Genomic DNA, 16,763 nt, shown 5'->3' with positions numbered 1-16,763 from the left:
TTTTCTGGAATGAAATTATTTCCATTGAAATTAACTTTTGCAATTGTTTGATTTTTGTGTTTGACAAAGTCAAAAGCACAGGGGGTGGAAATAAAATCCGGGAAAACAAACAAATCTGGTACAAATATCCCCCTGGAATTCAAAAACAACGTATAGTTTGTATTTTGACCCATGAAATAGCCAAAACTACTCATAAAATTAAAGAAAGCTTTCAAAATTCCATTTTATACATAGTTTACCTTGCTATAATGATTCTCATGGGTGATTTGGAAACCCATCAAAGCCAGACACAAATGAGGGGCCTTAGGGATAGATTCAATACTAATAACTATGTACATCTGACTTCTACATTTTCATGACACACACTTTGAAATTTAATGTTTACCATAAAAAATCTCCTGCAATTTCCTTGCATTAATTATGCTCTCCTGACTCTTGTAGTAACATTTATGTTATTTATTTCTGTGTTTGCAAGGTCAAAAGCTGAAATTGTTGTCCAACATAACGAGAGAGAGAGAGAGAGAGAGAGAGAGAGAGAGAGAGAGAGAGAGAGAGAGAGAGAGAGAGAGAGAGAGAGAGAGAGAGAGAGAGAGAGAGAGAGAGAGGAGAGAGAGAGAGAGAGAGAGAGAGAGAGAGAGAGAGAGAGAGAGAGAGAGAGAGAGAGAGAGAGAGAGAGAGAGAGAGAGAGAGAGAGAGAGAGAATCTGAAAGGTTGGCCAGCCATTGGTCCATAACCACCCTGTGAGCGAGCACATGATATAAGTGGGAGCAATGGCTGGATCTTTCAGGCTAGCTTTAACGAACGGACAGACAGACAGACAGACAGACAGACAGACAGACAGACAGACAGACACAGAGAGAGATGGAGAGGGCAAAGACAGAGACAGACAGATTGACACACACACATGCACGCACATGTGCATGCATGCATGAATGCAAGCATGCAAACACACACACACATGCACACATACATACATACATACATACATACATACATACATACATACATGTATATATATATAATATATATATATATATATATATATATATATATATATATATATATATATATATATATATATATATATATATATATATATATATAACTCGGTGAGTATCAATCTGCTAAGACAGTGCTCTATACCGCAGTGGCAGAGCCGTAATAGTAATACTTGGAAATGCTTTTATATATATATATATATATATATATATATATATATATATATATATATATATATATATATATATATATATATATATTATATATATATATATATATATATATATATATATATATATATATATATATATATATAGTGTGAAAGGTCCATGGCACCATTGGTCAATTTGTGTAACCACCCAGTAAGAGAGTTGCACTTAAGCGGAAGCATGCCTGGATCTTTCAGGCTAGCTTAAACAGACAGACAGGTAGATATACAGGTAGACAGACAGGGATGCAGAGACAGACAGATTAACACACACACACACACATACATACATACATACATACATACATACATACATACATACATATATACATACAGTCTGAAAGGTCAGCCAGCTGTAACAATGGTCTATTTGTGTATCATGCAACCTTGTGAGACATACAGCACATTATATAAGTGGAAGCAATGCCTGGATCGTTCAGGCTAGCTTTAACGTTACAGACAGACAGACAGACAGACAGACAGGTAGACAGGCAGGGATAGATGGACATTGACAAACAGCAAAGATCTTGTCAGACAGAGAAAGAGAACAAAAGAAAGAATAACAATTTGAAAGTGAAAGAATGGGAAAAAGACAAAAAAGCATTTCCAAAGCATTTCCATGGACTACATTCATTCATTATCAAAGTATGCAAGCTTTGCTTACATTAGCAATCTTTATATTAGTCTTTACTCGCCTGTTTCAAGTTCTATTTAGTTTTAAACATAATATTAGGCTACAAACCCCTAATGTTAACATATAAAGTTGAATGAGTAGAACGCAAGTGTTAGATTTATGTCTCCTAAAACTGCATGTAATTTCAAACATTACAATGGACAGACTTTAATCTGACTGAGTCATATACACTCGGAAAAAAACTCACATTTCACCAACCTTGATTCCCTGATGTGACTGAAATCTGATTGAAAAGAGGCAAAATCTACAGAACTGCTGAAATATTATCAATAATCACTATACAAAAATCTAAAAGTGTTGGTTTTTGACAATGACATATAGATCGAATCATAAAACCTGTCTGCCGGGTATAAAACTGCTGACAAAACAATAGAATGAGGTATGGTTTGCTGTAATCTATTTATTGGTGTTGTCATAGTCTTACTGTCGCCACTCTTTTTGTCTGTGCAGCTATGTAGTTTATGATCTGTCATAATAAAACTAATGACATCATGTCATTATTGTTGAAATATAAATGGCAGTATTATAACCGTAGCCTAAAATCCACATTATACAGAACAAAGTACTTTAGACTTTATTCAATTCTAGATAATTCTCAATATTTAGTCACTCTTTCTTCCACAGAAAGCTAAACAATTTTATGAATATTTCCAAGTTAGACACAATTGTTGAATGTCAATGTTTATTGATAAATTAAGAGGTGAATGGTTTTTATTGTCATCTGCATTGAGATAAAAATTGTGAAATTTTGAAACCTTTGATTCGAAAGAAAAACTTCAGATTTAATAAGATTGTGTGTTTCCCAATACTAATTGTATATGTGAAACATGCAAATATATTGTTTTGTGCTACATCATGCAGTCTGTTTAACTCTCCAATATCTGTGAAAAGTTGTCAGTGAAATATGTGAAAAAAAATTATGCATTACATTTATCTAACCAAAGTTTACACTTTCTTATAAACCTTATTTTGATATTTTTTTGTGAACTATTATAATTGTAGTTTATATATCATATATTTACTACTTTGCTTTAGCACTAAATACTTATAATATACTCGATCAGCAGAGCTTTTGCTGAATGAAATAAGAGTGATTGAAAATGCGGATGAAAATATCAATTTGACATTTTGAAGAAATCTATCATGGAATTTTTTTTGGGTATTACGAATCTATACATTATTGATAACCGGGGGGGGGGGGGGAATTGGGTTCAGCGGAATTGTTTTCAGACAAATCCAGACAAATTGAGGTGCCCCCCCCCCCCCCCCCCCCCCCGCAAGGCTTGAAATTGTTTAGTAACCCACTCCGTTACACAGAAGTTGTGAGTACCCCCCCCCCCCCCATCATTTTAGTTAATGCAGTACAATACAGTACAGTACAGTACAGTACAGTACAGTACATACAGTACAGTACGGTAAAATACAGTACAGAACAATAAAATACAGTACAGTACATACAGTACAGTACAATAAAATACAGTACATACAGTACAGTACAGTACAATAAAATACAGTATACATACAGTACAGTACAATATAATACAGTACAGTACATACAGTACAGTACAATAAAATACAATACAGTACATACAGTACAGTACAATAAAATACAGTACATACAGTACAGTACAGTACAATAAAATACAGTACATACAGTACAGTACAATATAATACAGTACAGTACATACAGTACAGTACATACAGTACAGTACAGTACAATAAAATACAGTACATACAGTACAGTACAATATAATACAGTACAGTACATACAGTACAGCGCAATAAAATACACTACAGTACATACAGTACAGTACAGTACAGTACAATACAATACAGTACAGTACATACAGAACAGTACAATAAAATACAGTACATACAGTACAGTACAATAAAATACAGTACAGTACATACAGTACAGTACAATAAAATACACTACAGTACATACAGTACAGTACAATATAATACAGTACATACAGTACAGTACAGTACAGTACAATAAAATACACTACAGTACATACAGTACAGTACAATAAAATACAGTACAGTACATACAGTACAGTACAATAAAATACAGTACAGTACATACAGTACAGTACAAAAAAATACAGTACAGTACATACAGTACAGTACAATATAATACAGTACAGTACATACAGTACAGTACAATATAATACAGTACAGTACATACAGTAGAGTATAATAAAATACAGTACAGTACATACAGTACAGTACAATAAAATACACTACAGTACATACAGTACAGTACAGTACAATATAATACAGTGCAGTACATACAGTACAGTACAATAAAATACAGTGCAGTACATACAGTACAGTACAATAAAATACAGTACAGTATATACAGTACAGTACAATATAATACAGTACAGTACAATACAATACACTACAGTACATACAGTACAGTACAGTACAGTACAGTACAATACAATACACTACAGTACATACAGTACAGTACAGTACAGTACAATACAATACACTACAGTACATACAGTACAGTACAATAAAATACAGTACATACAGTACAGTACAATAAAATACAGTACACACAGTACAGTACAATAAAATACAGTACAGTACAATAAAATACAGTACATACAGTACAGTACAGTACAATAAAATACAGTACAGTACATACAGTACAGTACAATACAATATAATACAGTACAGTACATACAGTACAGTACAATAAAATACAGTACAGTACATACAGTACAGTACAATATAATACAATACAGTACATACAGTACAGTACAATAAAATACAATACAGTACATACAGTAGAGTACAATAAAATACAGTGCAGTACATACAGTACAGTACAATAAAATACAATACAGTACATACAGTACAGTATAATAAAATACAGTACAGTACATACAGTACAGTGCAATAAAATACAGTACATACAGTACAGTACAATAAAATACACTGCAGTACATACAGTACAGTACAATAAAATACAATACAGTACATACAGTACAGTATAATAAAATACAGTGCAGTACATACAGTACAGTACAATATAATACAATACAGTACATACAGTACAGTACAATATAATACAGTACAGTACATACAGTACAGTACAATAAAATACAGTGCAGTACATACAGTACAGTACAATAAAATACAGTGCAGTACATACAGTACAGTACAATAAAATACAATACAGTACATACAGTACAGTACAATAAAATACAGTGCAGTACATACAGTACAGTACAATAAAATACAATACAGTATATACAGTACAGTATAATAAAATACAGTAGAGTACATACAGTACAGTACAATAAAATACAGTACATACAGTACAGTACAATATAATACAGTGCAGTACATACAGTACAGAACAATAAAATACAATACAGTACAGTACAATAAAATACAGTACAGTACATACAGTACAGTACAATAAAATACAATACAATACAGTACATACAGTACAGTACAATATAATACAGTACATACAGTACAGTACAGTACAGTACAATAAAATGCAGTACAGTACATACAGTACAGTACAATAAAATACAGTACATACGTACGTACAGTACAGTACAATATAATACAGTACAGTACATACAGTACAGTACAATATAATACAGTACAGTACATACAGTACAGTACAATATAATACAGTACAGTACATACAGTACAGTAAAATATAATACAGTACAGTACATACAGTACAGTACAATATAATACAGTACATACGTACAGTACAGTACAATAAAATACAGTACAGTACATACAGTACAGTACAATATAATACAGTACAGTACAGTACAGTACAGTACAATATAATACAGTACAGTACATACAGTACAGTACAATAAAATACAGTACATACAGTGCAGTACAGTACAATAAAATACAGTACAGTACATACAGTACAGTACAGTACAGTACAATAAAATACACTACAGTACATACAGTACAGTACAGTACAATACAATACAGTACAGTACAATGAAATACAGTACATACAGAACAGTACAATGAAATACAGTACATACAGTACAGTACAATAAAATACAGTACAGTACATACAGTACAGTACAATAAAATACAGTACAGTACATACAGTGCAGTACAATAAAATACAGTACAGTACATACAGTACAGTACAATAAAATACAGTACAGTACATACAGTACAGTACAATATAATACAGTACAGTACATACAGTACAGTATAATAAAATACAGTACAGTACATACAGTACAGTACAATAAAATACAGTACATACGTACAGTACAGTACAGTACAGTACAGTACAATATAATACAGTACAGTACATACAGTACAGTACAATAAAATACAGTACATACAGTACAGTACAGTACAATACAATACAGTACAGTACATACAGAACAGTACAATAAAATACAGTACATACAGTACATTACAATAAAATACAGTACAGTACATACAGTACAGTACAATATAATACAGTACAGTACATACAGTACAGTACAATAAAATACAGTACATACATACATACAGTACAGTACAATAAAATACAGTACAGTGCATACAGTACAGTACAATAAAATATAGTACATACAGTACAGTACAATAAAATACAGTACAGTACATACAGTACAATAAAATACAGTACAGTACATACAGTACAGTACAATATAATACAGTACAGTACATACAGTACAGTACAATAAAATACAGTACAGTACATACAGTACAGTACAATAAAATACAGTACATACAGTACAGTACAATAAAATACAGTACAGTACATACAGTACAGTACAATAAAATACAGTACATACAGTACAGTACAATAAAATACAGTACAGTACATACAGTACAGTACAATAAAATACAGTACAGTACATACAGTACAGTACAATATAATACAGTACAGTACATACAGTACAGTACAATAAAATACAGTACAGTACATACAGTACAGTACAATAAAATACAGTACATACAGTACAGTACAATAAAATACAGTACAGTACATACAGTACAGTACAGTACAATAAAATACAGTACAGTACATACAGTACAGTACAATATAATACAGTACAGTACATACAGTACAGTATAATAAAATACAGTACAGTACATACAGTACAGTACAATAAAATACAGTACATACGTACAGTACAGTACAGTACAGTACAATATAATACAGTACAGTACATACAGTACAGTACAATAAAATACAGTACATACAGTACAGTACAGTACAATACAATACAGTACAGTACATACAGAACAGTACAATAAAATACAGTACATACAGTACATTACAATAAAATACAGTACAGTACAGTACAATATAATACAGTACAGTACATACAGTACAGTACAATAAAATACAGTACATACATACATACAGTACAGTACAATATAATACAGTACAGTACATACAGTACAGTACAATAAAATATAGTACATACAGTACAGTACAATATAATACAGTACAGTACATACAGTACAGTACAATAAAATACTTATATAATCTCCCGGTATTCCGAATGAGTGCTACGTCATCGAGGATGAATGATTCCCCTTGTGTTGGCCGTATCCTTCCGAGCCGATAGGGGAATCATGAGTCCAAGATGACGTAGCATGAATAAGAAATACCGGGAGATTATTTATTTATTATGTACATAGACCCACTATTTGTTTCTATTATAATGACGATTTTAAACTAAAATATTCTCAAACTTACACTGAACGCGCATTAATTTTATGAAGTGATGGGGCTACAGCGCTCAGTTGTTATGTGCATTCAGTTTTCAGAATGTAGTCGCCATTGAGACAGCTGCTATCGCTACTACTACTAACGTGTATGTTGAGATCAGTAAAATTACACCACAGACTTTCAGGTAGGGAACATTTTGCCAACGACGGGACGTTTGTCAAGAGCAGTGATTAATTCTTTTACAAAATATAGTCACTTTCATTGGAAAAAATGAGACATATCGAGAGACTGACTAACGAACGTGAACGGATGCCTTACACTCGGCTCAGAGTCATACATTAAAAACATCAACACTGGCAAGTTAAAATGTCGAAAACATTGTAAAATTTTCAAAAACACGTCAAAAGTCGTTCAAAAATTCTATCAATAGTTGAATTTAACGGACAATGATTTCATTGCGTTGCACAACTATCACAACTGGAAGTTTTTACGATGTTGATGTTAGCATGTCTACGTACGTGTATACGTTAGTGGCTGTACGAAAGGCGATGGATGTGTCCAAAAGAGGTGTATTTGTTGATTGTTTACACTGATGATGATGGTCGATGTTCGATAATCCATGAATAGCAAGGAAACCATATTTTCAAACAACAACAACAACAACAACAACAACAACAACAACAACAACATCGTAACTGTACACTCAGGTTGATGATGTTTACAAATAATTCAAAGTAGTTCCGACCATATTACTATAGTGTGACGTCAAAGTATAGTAATATGAAATGTATGGATTTCATATTACTATACTTTGACGTCACACCCTGGGAATATGAGGGTCTATGTATATAATAAAGTAAATATAATACAGTACAGTACATACAGTAGGGTACAATATTTAACTTGTTAAATTAGTGTTTGACAACACAGGAAGGTACACACCTAGCAATTACATAACCACTGTTTACAGACCACACCAGTCACACATTTATTTCCTATCACCTCATTCTTTCACAAGAATTCACTTAGTCTACCATCACAGCTGTAGTACACTTCTCCACATTTATTTCATTTCCTCCAATATACCATTGAACTAATCAACATGCCACGCAGCAGAAAATCCACACCTCCCACTAGCTCCACTTGGCAGCCACAACGTCCAGTTACTCGTTCCCAGACTGGGATAGACACCAACCTCAACAATCTCGACCATTTAGCTCGGGACATCGTGCGTGCCACAGGAATGGCCAATGCCCAAACTCCACCACAAGCTACCCACAACAACTACAGTTTCAACCCGCCAACAGGCAACGATCATCCATCAACTGAAAACATGCTAACTACTGACTTTGCTGAGTTGAGGCGATCCATCGATCGACTGTCGTCAGCTCTTGCCAATTCAACTGCTCAAGGTATGTTTAATGGAAATAAAATAATTCTAAAAGCAATAATGCAAGACACAAATGACAAAGGCAAAAGTTTAAAGTTTATTTATTTTCTAAAGCGCCTTTTGTATTTATTAATATTCAAAAGCGCTGTACATAAAATAGATTTAAAAGCATGGTAAAACAATATAATAAAGCTAAAAACAACAAATTGGATACAGTGATTACAAAAAGGCTAAAATGACTACTTAGTAATTAAAAGACACGTGGTGATAAATTAATACAGCTTACAAAAGTAACTACATGTGACATAAATCTAGCATAAACTAAAAACCACTTTGGGAAGAGGGCACTACTGATCTGGTCAATGGCAAGATGGGCAAGTATGAATTGTGGTGCCAGTTGAGGCAAGTTGGGGGCTGTTGGAGGCTGAGTGATGCCAGTTGGAGGCGAATATGGGGACAGAAGTATGAAGTATGGTCCCCAAGACTGAGGGATGGAAATGCCATGACCAGACTGAAGTACCTCCATAAGATGAGAGGTAGAATTTGGAATTTGTGCGAATTTGTAACATGTTAAAGAATGTTTTTTACAGTTTTGGAATGAAATGACACCAATCCACAAATGCAGCAAGGGAGGGGATGGGACCTCCATGGAACCGGGGAGAGGGTGTCAGAGACCAAAATGCATGAACGGACAACAGCAGGGGGCAGGGTGAATGGATGAACTGCCGGCAAGTGTTGTTCATGATGCAGGACTAAAAGACAGCAGAACTGTGGGAGAGGAGTGTGAAGAAGTGACTGTGGACGCCATGCCAGCTGTCTACAAGTGCATACTGGGAAATCTTTATTTCTCCAAATTAACATAGAGGGCGACATTACATATGTGATACAACATACATATAATTTAAATGTAAATACATCACATGCCCCTTTTACCTGATGTTTGTTATCTCTGACTAATAAACTATAAAGTTTTCATTTGCAAAATGTCTCTGGTCTTACAAATCAGTTTATTCAATGTTTTGAACATTACAACTACCAGACTACATATAAGACAGTATTTGTTTGTTTTTAAAATAACTTGAACTTTGAAAACTAACAGTAGAACTTAGGTCTGGCAATCTTGACCTGTATACTTTGTCATGAAATTGTCATGAACTAAATCAAGTAATACTACATTACAACAACTGTTTAACTATTAATAACACAATAACCTTGAATGCTTTGGCAACAGAAAACATTACAAATCTAATTTGGTTTTTCCTTTGGACACTCTGCCACTACCAGTAGTGATGTCTTGTCGGACTTTCACCTGTTCGTATTTTGTCAAGGGGAACTGCTTTTGTTGGACTACTTGACAATTTAGGTTCAGTCATGTGATGACTGTGGTCTGAAATGGTTTTACCATCTTGTTCTGGTGGGTCACCGTCATCAACAGGTAACTCTACCAGTGGTGGGTCCTCACATGTTGGGTACACATGTCTACGATTTCTTTTGTACTTTTTACCAGATACTGTCTTAACAAGTACACATCTAGGTTGTGGCAGTGTTTCCTTTATTACTCTGTATTCCCATTCATTTCTAGGGTTACGAAATCTGACTGGTTGACCAGCAATGGGATGAGGGATGTTATGACAAGCAGTGTGGTCATAGTAGTATTTCTGCCTCAATTGTCTGGCCTTCAATTTACTGAGTATTGGGGGAACAATGTGTGGTTTGATCAAATTTTCTGCGGTTGGAAGTTTTGATTTTAGGATTCTGCTTTTTAGCAACTGACTTGGGGAGAATCCATCAGTTCCGTCCAATGGTGTGTTACGGAATTCTAACAAGGATATGTAAGGATCTTGACCACTTTTGTATGTTTTCATCATTAGCCTTTTTACAGATTTTACAGTATTTTCTACCTGGCCATTTGACTGTGAGCAACCTGCACTAATTTTAATATGGTTGAACTCCCAATCATGGCCAAAATCTTGATACTTGTGGTTATCATAACAAGGGCCATTGTCACTTACAACTGTGTCTGGGATTCCCTCACATGCAAACACAGATTTAGTGGCTGATATTACTGCATGTGCTGTTTTGTTTGGAATTCTGATTACTTCTGGAAATTTAGAATAATAATCAATTAGAATTAAGTAATCCTCTGGTCCTAGCTCAAATAGGTCAGTATCGATTTTAGACCAAGGTCGGCCTGGTATTTCATGAGGGATCATAGATTCGCATGGCCTTCTGTTACGAAATTCCATACAGATGGAACATTTTGAGACTAACTCATCAATTTCACTATTCATACCTGGCCAGAACATGATTGATCTAGCCCTTTGTTTTGACTTAACAATTCCTTGGTGACTTGCGTGTAGTTTTTTCATGATTTCGGAATGCATACCTAAAGGTATAATGATTTGGTTATTACGAAATAGTAAGCCATTAGCGTATGTGATTTCATGACGATATGTATGAAATGGTTTGGCTTCATCAGGGACGAGTGCTTTGCTATCTGGCCATCCTGACTGCACAAGATCAATGACCTTTACTAAAGTGGGGTCTTTCGCAGTTTCATCTCGTAAAGTGACTAGTTTTTGATCACTAATAGGCAACTGATTAATGATGCTTAAAACATCTTGGTCATCATTGCTTTGTGGTGGAACATCTACTAGCGGTGCTCGACTCTGGGCGTCTGGTATGAGCATGTCTTTACCTGGTTTATATACAACTTCTAAGTCATACCTCAGAAGTATCATACGCATTCGTTGTAAGCGGGAACTAAGTTTGTGGAGTGGTTTCTGAAATATACCAACGAATGGCTTATGGTCTGTTTCTACTTTGGTTTTAGCTCCAAATATGTAGTCATGGAAATGACTACACCCGAAAACAATTGCACTCATTTATTTTTCAATTGGTGCATAGCTTAATTCTGCATTATTTAGCCTATGTAATGAGTATGCGACTGGTTGCGAGTCTTGGCTAATCATAGCTCCGAACCCTTTGTTACTAGCGTCAGTAGAAACTGTAACTGGCTTGTTAGCATTATAATACTTAAGCACCGGAGTGTGTGTGGCTACCCTAATTAACTTGTCAAATGCTGCGTCATGTCTATTTTTCCAGCTCCATTCTATGCCTTTATGAAGAAGCTCGCGTAATGGTTCTGTAAGGGCAGACATATTTGGCATAAATTTAGACAATATAGACAATGATTCCTAGAAATGTCTGGAGTTCAGCTCTATTTTGTGGTTTTGGCATTTCGGTAAGGGCTCTGATTCTATCTGGACTAGGTTTCAGTCCACTACTTGTCAACAAGTGACGGAAACGGACAGGAAATGTTTATTTAGCATAATGTATGCAAACAAACATCGTACAATAAACATTCAGAGATCCTTTGATGTTTACCGCAGTTGCGTATCCTGTTGGTGGAGGGTCTATGCTACAACTTACCACTTGAAATGTAATAGGCAGAGGCTGGCTATGTGTAACTTTACCATGTACATCATGCCTTTTTCACCTTTAACTTTAACTCTACCTGTCCAACAGGCTTGATTATGTGATTACTGTAAGATTTTAAAGTGGTCACTATGCTGTAATTTACTAGCATGGTTTGGCAAAGATCTAAGCCCTGACTAAGGGATACCATATGAACTTGTGAACCACTATCTAATTTAAAATTAATAGAAGTACCATAAATATCACAACTCTGTGACCAGTCCTTTGCTCGCTGCTCAACTTGCTCCTAAATCTTGGTGTGTACTGCTGGGGGCTTGTAGTGTCATCTGATTGGCCTGGTTGATATGTCCACTGCTACGACATTTACTTGCAAAATGGTTGGGTTTCCTGCATTTTTGGCAAGTTTTGCCATGTACTGGACATTTTCCAGCTTCATGTTCATATGGACAGCTTGAACATTGCGTTTTATCAAAGATTGATTTACCTCTAGGCCTTGTGTAGTTAGACCTACCACGTAACTGTTTCCTATCAGACTTTTTCACCTCATGGACATCCATAGAACTGGTAGTACCATCTAATGAAAGGTATTTCATCTGATCAGCAGACACCTCTGCAACTTTACTAGGCAGCGTCTATTGCTTTTTGCAAAGTTAGATCGTCAGTTCTCAGCAACCTTTCTCTCACCTTTTCATTTCGGATTCCGCACATGATGCGATCTCTAAGAAATTCATTTATCCGTCAACTTCTGACACCATGTGAAGAAGTGACTCAGGACGCCATGCTGTCTGTCTACAAGTGCATACTGGGAAATCTTTATTTCTCCAAGTTAACATAGAGGGCGACATTACATATGTGATACAACATACATATAATTTAAATGTAAATACATCACAGGGAGTACTGTCTGGGGGGAGCGGGTGTGCTAGGGGGTGGCCAGCTGCTAATACACTACCGACAGAAAGTGAGTCACGAGCGTGTAAATCTGAGTCGCGTGTGCGTGAATCGTAAGTTACCACCAGTTATGAGCGATTCACACGCGTGTGAGTCCCAAGTATCTAGATGAATAACTTTGCCACTTGCGAGTGTACTGAATGGTGGCGCATGTGAACTTACTGAATGCTTGCGAGATTGTTGTACACGGGGACATACCAACTCATCATGCTCAAACAAAAGAAACCATGAATATCCCAGAATTGGCCTCGCACTAAAAAAAAGAGAGAAAACTTTTACCAGACAAACAACTCTGGAAAAGTGTTAGGCCCCAAAAAAGAAAGTCAAACTCAAAAACAAAAGGAAATCAAAACTAAAAACAAAGGGCTAACATCGAATGAAAACTCTAAACCAATGGCGTAGGTGAGGTCAGTGGCCAGTAGCAAGTTTGGTCTGGAAGGCTGGTCTGGAAGGTGGGCCACTGCAGCCGTTGTGGCTCCCCCAATGCGGAAGGAGTTTCCTGGGTATACGTAGGGGTCCAATCTCAGGCGTTGAAGTGTCACATGTAAATTTAAAGGCTGATGAATTTGGGCGAAGTCAGGGGCGACCTGTCAGGTAGTATGAAGAGGGGATCCTCCGCTGCTGCTGCCATACCTATTTGTGTCTGAGTGTGCGAATGACGTGGTCTGGATGGTGGGCCACTGCAGATGTTGTGGCTGCCCCAATGCGGAAGGAGTTTCCTGGGTATACGTAGGGGTCCAATCTCAGGCGTTGAAGTGTCACATGTAAATTTGGGTGAAAACAGGGGCGACCTGTCAGGTAGTATGAAGAGGGGATCCTCTGCTGCTGCTGCCATACCTGTTGGTGTCTCGACGAACTGCAAAAACATAGTGACAGGGCACAATGTATTGGAAGTCCTGTACAGTCTAAGATCGAAACCTTTCCTGAAAGGGTCTGTCTTTGATGCTTTGATATGAACGGTGGCCATGACTGCAGATTGTCGGTTTGGATAAAACAAAACATCCCTGTAGCAAAGATGGATGAAGGATGCAGTCAAGGGAGTAAATTTGCCACAGCGTAGAAATCCAAAGAACGCGAGAAGGAAAGCAGATTCCAGAAGTAAGTCCATATAAGATCCAAACAGTGTGCTATGCAGGAGCTGGCATAAATCTTGAAGCAGAATAAGTGTTATCGGAAGGTGTGGATGGGCGTTACGACAGATGCCACAGATGATGTGGAGTGCAGCCATAGGAGTGGTTGGCCAGATGTAGAGAGCAATGGGTTTTGAAGCCCTGCCTGAACGTAGTGGTTGCGAACCCCAGCAAAATATACCTTGATGGTAGTGTGTGAGTGCAATGAGAGACGAAGTAGATGAGTATGTCCTCGGAGATGTCGGGGTAAGCAGGTGATGGACTGGCGATGTCGAAGAGAGCAGTAAAATGTAGTCATGCACATATAGGCCGGTGTTGTAGGATGCCCTGGTTCTTGACCCCAGGGCAGATAATTGGTATGATAAGCCTGGTTTAAGTGAAGAGCACATTGGAGGGTAGAGGGCATGGCTTGGCAGCTGCTCCAGGTGCTACCTGTCAGAAGCGTTGCATCTGAAAATGAGCAATCAGCAATTGTGTTACCGAGGATAAATTCTGCAGAATTTACACAAAACTGAAGATGGCGGCAACTAGAACTAATCGACGCATGAGCATCATGATATTTTTTACTTTGATCAGCCTTTGTTAATGATATGCACTGTTGTGAGGTTATCAGAATGAAAAACAATGTGCTTTCATGACCAACTCTCCCCCCAACAGCACGCTTCCTTAGCCACAATAGAATGTAAATCTTGAAAGTCAATGGAAAGAGAAATGTTCAAGTCAAGCCTGAGGTCATGTGTACAGAGCCCCTGGAACCAGTGTCCTTGGTAGTATCCACCATAGCCAAGACTTTGCCACTCTTGGCCACATCTGACCAGACACCATAGCATTGGTATAGAGATCCATGCTCTGTGACGGGATTGGAGCATCATCCAGAAATAGCGAGACACCATTCCATTGTGAGGTAAAGTGGAGCCACATACGAATGTCTTCCTTGCAGTCGTTTGAGAGCTTGATGTAATGGTGGAGGTGCTTGACTGATGTAGACAGTTCAATGAGGTATGATACAAATGTGCGTCTTGGGGGCATCCGTCACCCATGCTGCGAAGTTCAAGTGACCCAGAAGACTGAGAATGTCTCTCTTCATGCATGAATCCGAGAAATGATGTAAGGAGTGCTTGCGAGTGATCAAGCTTGTCAAGTGGGAGGTGGGCTTCCATGAGTTCGATGTCCAGGAGAATGCCAAGGTATTCGAGGACACACATAGGATCTTCTGTCTTGTGTTTGGATAAGGGAATATTAAGTCTATCAAAAATGGACAGCAGTGAGGTCATGTGCATTGGTGGATGCCTTTTCGATGGTGAGGAAGTCATCCAAGAGGTGGAAGATGACATGGATGTTGTAATTATGTTCAGCAATCCAGCAAATAGCTGTCGACAGTTGATCAAAGATCTTCAGGCTGGAGCGGCAGCCAAATGTGAGAGGTGTGTAGAAAAAATACTAGTCTTGCCATTTTAGTCCATAGAGGTGCCAGAGTGAGGGGTGTATGGGAATAATCAATCAATCAATCAATCAATACATTTATAGAGCGCCAATATCCAATACGAAGTAGAGTTCAGCGGCGCTTTACAGTTAGTTATCGAACACTTTTGCAAACAAGTGTGTTTTGAGATGTTTCCTGAAGGCATTGACTGTGGGTGTCTGTCAAAGCTCCAGTTGTAATTTGTTCCAAAGACGTGGTGCAGCACATGAGAAAGCTCGACCCCCAAATGATGCAAGTTTGAATGCATCTGCAATGTCAGTCTTGCAGAGCTGAGCGCCTTTTCCTGCTTGTTTAATCGTGTTGATAGCATCATGCAGTTTGACATATGACAGTGAGAGCTCTTCTTTGTTGATTAGGTCGTTTATGCTGGTGACCTCGGTGCTGTTGCATTGGTGATGATAGATCTAAAATTAGTCTCTTCTTGTTCGAATATTTTTTGTCACTGGCGCCGAGAGGACTGCAGCAAAACTCGGGGAACGGTGGTGTGTCGAAGGGACCAATCAAGTAACCTTTCTGTACCTCTTCTCCGAGCTGAGTTGAAACAATGAGTTGAAACCTGCTTTTGGTTGCATGCCAAAAGCAGGTTTCGGCAACGTATGTACCATGTGGTGGTGTAGCAACCCCTGCATGAAAACCATTGATAACACCCAAAATCAAGTAGATGACGAAATCATGGTCTGGGTGTATAGTTAGTTCAAGGTTGTGAGCCGTAATATCAACGGGAGTGGAGGGGCGGAGTCATTGTTTGTTGGTGTTTTGTATATGGGTG

The 16,763-nt window shown here is 37.1% G+C and overlaps 1 protein-coding gene across 1 annotated transcript; it reads right to left on the bottom strand.

The window, feature by feature from the left end:
- Positions 1–15,143: 15,143 nt before the first annotated feature.
- Positions 15,144–15,785, bottom strand: LOC144447229 (uncharacterized). The gene has a single exon (XM_078137131.1). It carries the CDS (start codon positions 15,783–15,785, stop codon positions 15,144–15,146), a length of 642 nt encoding a protein of 213 aa, XP_077993257.1.
- Positions 15,786–16,763: the final 978 nt, after the last annotated feature.

Source organism: Glandiceps talaboti, chromosome 16 (assembly GCF_964340395.1).
Source record: "Glandiceps talaboti chromosome 16, keGlaTala1.1, whole genome shotgun sequence".
In the NCBI taxonomy this organism is placed as follows: Eukaryota; Metazoa; Hemichordata; class Enteropneusta; family Spengelidae; genus Glandiceps; species Glandiceps talaboti.
The sequence above is the reverse complement of the archived record's forward strand: the minus strand, read 5'-3'. Positions and strand labels throughout refer to the sequence as shown.

Excerpts from the sequence above, each read along its gene's own strand:
- LOC144447229 (XM_078137131.1), bottom strand. The coding sequence starts at position 15,785 with ATGACCTCACTGCTGTCCATTTTTGATAGACTTAATATTCCCTTATCC.